The sequence below is a fragment of the Eleginops maclovinus genome, chromosome 7, assembly GCF_036324505.1.
Source record: "Eleginops maclovinus isolate JMC-PN-2008 ecotype Puerto Natales chromosome 7, JC_Emac_rtc_rv5, whole genome shotgun sequence".
Classification (NCBI taxonomy): Eukaryota; Metazoa; Chordata; class Actinopteri; order Perciformes; family Eleginopidae; genus Eleginops; species Eleginops maclovinus.
In genome coordinates, this window is record NC_086355.1 from 1,474,267 (window position 1) to 1,480,756 (window position 6,490).

General features: G+C 43.4%; 1 protein-coding gene across 2 annotated transcripts; it reads left to right on the plus strand.

The window, feature by feature from the left end:
- Positions 1-478: 478 nt before the first annotated feature.
- nup35 (nucleoporin 35) lies at positions 479-5,212 on the plus strand. Of its 2 annotated transcripts, none has more exons than XM_063887174.1 (9): positions 479-767; positions 1,578-1,745; positions 1,828-1,958; positions 3,030-3,081; positions 3,453-3,558; positions 3,775-3,844; positions 4,065-4,193; positions 4,558-4,686; positions 4,828-5,212. In XM_063887174.1, the coding sequence occupies exons 1-9, from the start codon at positions 755-757 to the stop codon at positions 4,903-4,905; spliced, it is 876 nt and encodes a 291-aa protein (XP_063743244.1). In that variant the 5' UTR covers positions 479-754; the 3' UTR covers positions 4,906-5,212. The 2 variants fall into 2 exon arrangements, with proteins under 2 accessions (XP_063743244.1, XP_063743245.1); XM_063887175.1 differs by having other exon boundaries at positions 1,578-1,733.
- Positions 5,213-6,490: the final 1,278 nt, after the last annotated feature.

Here is a 6,490-nt window from a genome sequence, read left to right on the forward strand (position 1 = left end):
TCTTAGCATCTCTTTAGCTTGTGGTATTTATTTGACTTTATGGAAATATGGGATATGAAATAAAAAGTAAATATTAGACATTATAAAAAAGTAACGGATTTAAAACAAACTGTTAGAACAGAGAATAATTAGAAGTGATGTGGGCATATATACATTTGAAGTCCGTATTGTTGAAAATATACACATGTATGTGTGCAGAAGAGAAGTGCAGCCAAAGTTATTGTGCAAGAGTGCAGGCTTTATGTGCCGTCCGGACTATTGTCAGTGCAGAAAGGAGTTTCCCATATTTATACATATCTATAGTTATACTCACATAAAGTACATCATACATCAAAAGATTACTATTATTTTTAAAACATCCGAAATAGTTTTTAAAAGTGGAGAAACCCCCCCCCCCCCCCCCCCATACTAATCGTACTGTGGGGATATTATAAGAGTACTGTCCAATCAGAGCAAATCAGTGCATGAGTGGCAGCCAATCAGAGTGCAGAATGCTGGGACAAGGCGGAAGTGTGTGGTAAAGACACATTTCCCTCTCCAGTAGAAGCTCTGAATCTGAGCTAAAAACAGATAAATTAGACATTTAAAACCATTTTACTTGAATTTATCTGGTTCTACATTTTATGTGATGTCTTAGTTTGATTCAAGAAGAAGTTTCGAAGTCGTACTATTATATTACTTAGCTTTGTTAGCTTCGTTAGCTAGCCGGCCACATTTTTTAACCGGCGTAACTTCCTGCTTTCTGAAAATCGAGATGGAGTTACAAGGTAAAAGACATGTCTGATAACTCAGCTCTATCCGTTTTTTAATTTTTTTTATCATGTCCTGATATTAGTTATACGTTTATTAATCCCCTGCCTGCAAGGACAGCCCGTTAGCTCAGGGTTGCATGTTTGTTTCTGGTTTAAACGTACGGTTAAACATTAGTAAAAGTGCATCATCTTATCACAGACTGAAAGCGCATTTTATGCTACTTGGTTCTCAACTACAATTTTCCAGTATGCGTTACTCTCTAAACTGGTTTAAATTAAAGTTAGTTCTGTGAGGGAATAACCACAAGACGACAGTATACTTTATGCATGGTGTGTTTTGAAAATGACACGTTTCTGGAGGAGGAATTACCTGGGAAGGGAGATAGTATAGTTTTTATCTTTTGTAATTTGTCTATTTGTTTGGTTTGTGAAGCACCCACCTTTTGTGTATGGAAAAGTGATGTATGTATAAAGTCCCAGCTCGTGGAGGAAAAGGTAAGCAACACAAAACCACATGTACTTGTAAAATAAAGTTCGTTTTAATGATAACTTTCATTAAAGGACACGCAAGCAGCGTTTTCTAACAAACAAAAACAAAGGACCAAACATATGTGGCTTTGAGTTAATCTGAATCAGAAATCCTTTATTAGGTCGGGTTAATGTAGTGTTACAGCAAAAAGTGGCCAATCAGGTAAAAAAAAGGCATGCAATAATAAGAAAAAGGTGATTATTAATCAGTATTGCGAGAAAGGTGCCTGTACTGCACGGTCCGTATTGTGTGGTTTGTTGTTTGGCCCATTTTAACCCTGTTCACCCGTCTCTCAGTGGGAACCGAACCAATGTCCCTGGGCTCCCCCACCTCTCCAAAGCCGACCCCCGGAGCTCAGTTTCTACCCGGCTTCCTGATGGGGGACCTTCCAGCTCCCACTACCCCCCAACCCCGACCTTTCACCCTGGGCACATCCATAATGGAGAGCCCAGGTACGCCCCGAGGTCAGCAGGAAGTCGCCGCTCAGATTATCAGCTGATTGTTGTTGAGTACTCCGTGGATTAATCAGTGTGTCCTATCATGCAGGAGGCTGTGGAGGCGGCTCGGCCCCGCAGCCTGTTGTCCCGACGCCCAAAGACAAGAGTGGAGCCCCCCCTGTTCGCAGCATCCATGACGACCTGGTTACTCTGACGACGCCCCTCAAAACACACAGACAGGTGAGCATGCAGCAGTGCTGGGGGGTTACTGAACTAAAGTTATGCATTACTCGCTGCTGGAAGTAATGGGTTACAGTAATAGTTACATGACTTCTGTACAGCTCTGATGCACCAGGACATTTAAAGGTCCCCTATTATGCAAAATACGCCTGTCCCTGGTGTGTAAGGAGACTCACAAAGTGTCAGAAAATACAACCCTCGCTCTTTTCCTCCTTACCCACATCTCTAAAAACCGGGGTACAAACGAGCTGATCCAGATTTGCTGCCAATATGACATCATAACTGAAATGTGAGCTGGCTTTACATTGAACTCCTGGCAACGTCCCGCCCACGTGACATGTCCCAACCTATCATCCCCCATATACGGTCGAGCTGAATCCCCTCCGCAGCACCTCTGTGTCTCTGTGCAGGATGTCTGCAGGAGGGACTGAGAGTCGTTGTATAATGTCTCTGTTCTAGAGGTGAACTCTGAGAAGTGTTTCAGAGATAATGCTGGATGTGGTTTGCAGCATAATATGGGGTTTAATCACGGCAGCGTTTAGCTGAGTTTCTCTGTTTGAAACTTCTCTCTTCAGAGGAGAGATCATGATGCTGCAAAGGGGCGTGGCCAGCTTCAGCTCAGCTCAAATTTAAAGCTCCAGTCACAGAATCAGGACTTCAGGAACAGGGCTGAAACAGAGGGGGGTGAGGCATGCTACAATGGGGGATCTGTTTGATATTTTGAGCAGAACACATATTCCTACAATATGTTGTTCAGATATAGCATGATAGGACACCTTTAAAATTCATGCACTTGAAGACCTAAATAAAGAAAAAGATGAACCTTTATTTATTCCCCTAGTGGGAAATTCAGCTCCTGTTTTCAGACTCTATGAGCAACTACAATGCATATAAATAGTTGTGTATTAATGCATAGCCTTTTATAAATTAAATTACAATTGACAAGTAACGGGGGGAGCAGGTGGAGGTGCTGAACACCTGCAAGTTCCTGGGAGTGCAGCTCAATGATAAACTGGACTGGAGTGACAACACTTTAGGCTTGAAGCCATTTTTCTTTTTGTTCTTTCTCAGGCTTTTCCAGTCATGCAGTCTCCTCTGTCGTCCCGGGGGGGTTCAACTCCAGGTACCGCATTTTTTTAGGTCATAAAGCTGTTTGTGTTTCACGTATTTATTTATATGTAATAACATAAAACAGGGCTTTATTTTACTCACAGTATTCAACTTGCATCATTCTGGCCTTTGCACTTCTTTATGTCTTAGCGGTGCATGAGCTGGAAAAAGAATAACTAATTGCGATTGTTTTGAATAATATTGCGATAAGATTTGTGCCGTTACAGGGTTTTTTCTTTTATGACGATCATTTAAAAGCAAATTAACATCATCTGTGTCTCCCCCTGCCTGTGTCTCCCCCTGCCTGTGTCTCCCCCTGCCTGTACTCGCCCGTCTGTGTCTCTCTGTCTGTATTCACCTGTGTGTCTCCCTGTCTGTGTGCAGGTGTGCAGCTGTGTCTGTCTCCAGCTCAGGTGGATCCGTTCTACAGTCAGGGAGAGTCTCTGTCGTCTGACGACCAGCTGGACCAGACCTGGATCACTGTGTTCGGGTATCTATACTTCTAAGTATATACTGCTATTACTGCATAATGTACTGTACATACATGTAGATTAAGAGTGTGTGTGTGTGTGTGTGTGTGTGTGTGTGTGTGTGTGTGTGTGTGTGTGTGTGTGTGTGTGTGTGTGTGTGTGTGTGTGTGTGTGTGTGTGTGTGTGTGTGTGTGTGTGTGTGTGTGTGTGTGTGTGTGTGTGTGTGTGTGTGTTAGTTTTCCTCCTGCCTCAGCCTCCTACATCCTGCTGCAGTTCGCTCAGTATGGAAACATCCTGAAACACACGGTGAGATCCACTCGGTTTGAGTCTACAGCTGTCTTATATACACTGTATACATGAATATGCATTAACACATTTAGAAAGACAAGAGGGAAGGGGCAAGAAATGACAATCCTCATGCTTTAGATGAAGTAAGAAGCAAGAGCAGTAGTTTGAAGATGTTTCAAGTGAACACTCGTCTTGTAGAAGCTAATATGGAAGTGTTCTGATGATTTCCTGATGACAGATGGCGTCTCCTGGTAACTGGATGCACCTTCAGTATCAGTCCAGCCTGCAGGCCAGGAAAGCTCTGTCCAAAGACGGGAAAGTGTTCGGAGATGCCATCATGGTGGGAGTCAAACCCTGCATAGACAAGGTCAGTACCTGGGAGAGAGAGGTGCAGGAATGAGTCCTAAACCTGGAAATAGGTCAGCATTTTAGGACTTCCTGTCCCCTCATTTGGAAGTTTTCTGGATGTGTTTTTGGTTGTTGGCCGGAAATAAAGTCTATGGTTAACACAAGCTGAAGAGATGTTTATTCTACGACCTAAAATACGTCAGTAAATACCCCACTGGTGAATTTAAAAACGGCAGCTGCTCACAAGTGTCTAAATGAGACGACTAAACGTCCTCCACAACATTAGCCGCCTTTAGCTTAGCGGTGGTGGCGTGAAGTCATGTGCCGCCTTCAGGGCACGTTTGATCCACGTTTGAAGCCTTTTCTTTCTCTATTTTCCTCAGAGTGTGATGGACAGCAGTGCAGCTATCTCCTCCCCCCTCTCCTCCTCCGCCCTCCCGTCCACTCCTCGCTCCGCCATCAGGCCGCTCAGCGCCGGGTACAAGTGCAAGACGGCCGGCAGCGACTACCAGGTGACCTCCGACCTCAAGATTCACTGTGACCGTCTGAACTGTGCATTTGGTCAACTTAAAGGAGACAGGATTGTAAAAACATAAACCTTTTTCTGTCCTTGTGCACAAAAATATAACTTGTGTTTATGTGCGTGTTTTAAGGTGTTATCAGACAGACAGACGCCCAGGAAGGACGACAGCATGGTTTCCAAAGCGATGGAGTACATGTTCGGCTGGTGACGACACTCAGTGCATCATGGGATACCTGCTGCCTTCTAGGAAAGATGATTCACTACTGTGTGTGTGTGTGTGTGTGTGTGTGTGTGTGTGTGTGTGTGTGTGTGTGTGTGTGTGTGTGTGTGTGTGTGTGTGTGTGTGTGTGTGTGTGTGTGTGTGTGTGTGTGTGTGTGTGTGTGTGTGTGTGTGTGTGTGTGTGTGTGTGTGTGTGTGTGTGTGTGTGTGTGTGTGTGTGTGTGTGTGTGTGTGTGTGTGTCCTTTTATAATCAGTATTTTTTATGTTTTTTGCTCGAATAAACATTTTTCTCTGGTTTGACTCCAGTGAGGTTTCTCTGAGTCTTTCAGCAGCCACATGGGGCGCTGTTTACCACACACAGATTTATTAACCCCATTCTTTGTCCAGCAGAGGGAGCAACAAGTCCTGACTACATCCTAAAATAATACAATAATCCTTTGGAAACATAGAGAGATATCCACAAAAGCAGTCATAAGCTATGAGTATTTTTCACCTTTTACCCAAGAAGTATTCTGATCATTTCCTCTGAAAAAGTGTTTTTTATATACGCATATCGACACATCTGCAGGGCTTCTCTGGTCGACCCTGAAGATTATGTTTGAATAAAGTTATACTCCTTAAAAACCAGAATGCTCACATATTGTAAACCAAGGAGACCGGTTTGAATAGCTGGTCCTCTCGTCACACACACAACAGAATCAAGTTGAGCAACATTTCAATGAGTCACTGTACACCTGGCCCTACCTGTCTGGAAATACGGTGTACGTCATTTATGACTAATGTTCAATAACAAGTCAAAACATGAGACCTTTTGATGCTGTACTTTTACTGTAACAGAGTATTCCTACACTGGTACTTCTAGTTTTACTCAAGTACAAGACCTGAGTACTTCTAGTTTTACTCAAGTACAAGACCTGAGTACTTCTAGTTTTACTCAAGTACAAGACCTGAGTACTTCTACTTTTACTAAGTACAAGACCTGAGTACTTCTACTTTTACTAAGTACAAGATCTGAGTACTTCTACTTTTACTAAGTACAAGACCTGAGTACTTCTACTTTTACTAAGTACAAGACCTGAGTACTTCTACTTTTACTAAGCACAAGATCTGAGTACTTCTACTTTTACTCAAGATCTGAGTACTTCTACTTTTACTCAAGATCTGAGTACTTCTACTCCCCACTCTGAATAGAAGTGATGCATGCAGAGTAAGGGGTGGGGAGGTGGGGGGGATTATTTCAGCACCAGTTGACCTCTCTCCCAGTAGCCACTTACCTCAGGTACTTTATGCCAGTAACATATGCGCCCCCACCCCCCTGTGCATAGAGTTAGGGATAAATGACGAGAACAGGCTGCTCAAACAGAAGGCCCACTGCAGGAAGGAGGAGGAAGAGGAGGGTGTTTGCATGTTAGAGACGTTAGTGGAGCTTATGCCTGACCCTCCTGATCTTAAAGAACATTTGGAACCGATTAGAGGGAAACAGTTTATGGAAAGATTATAAATGTACAGGCGTCTGCAGCTCTGTGCGACACCGTCAGTATTTTACAGGGTCTTTTAATTGTTTTTTTGAGT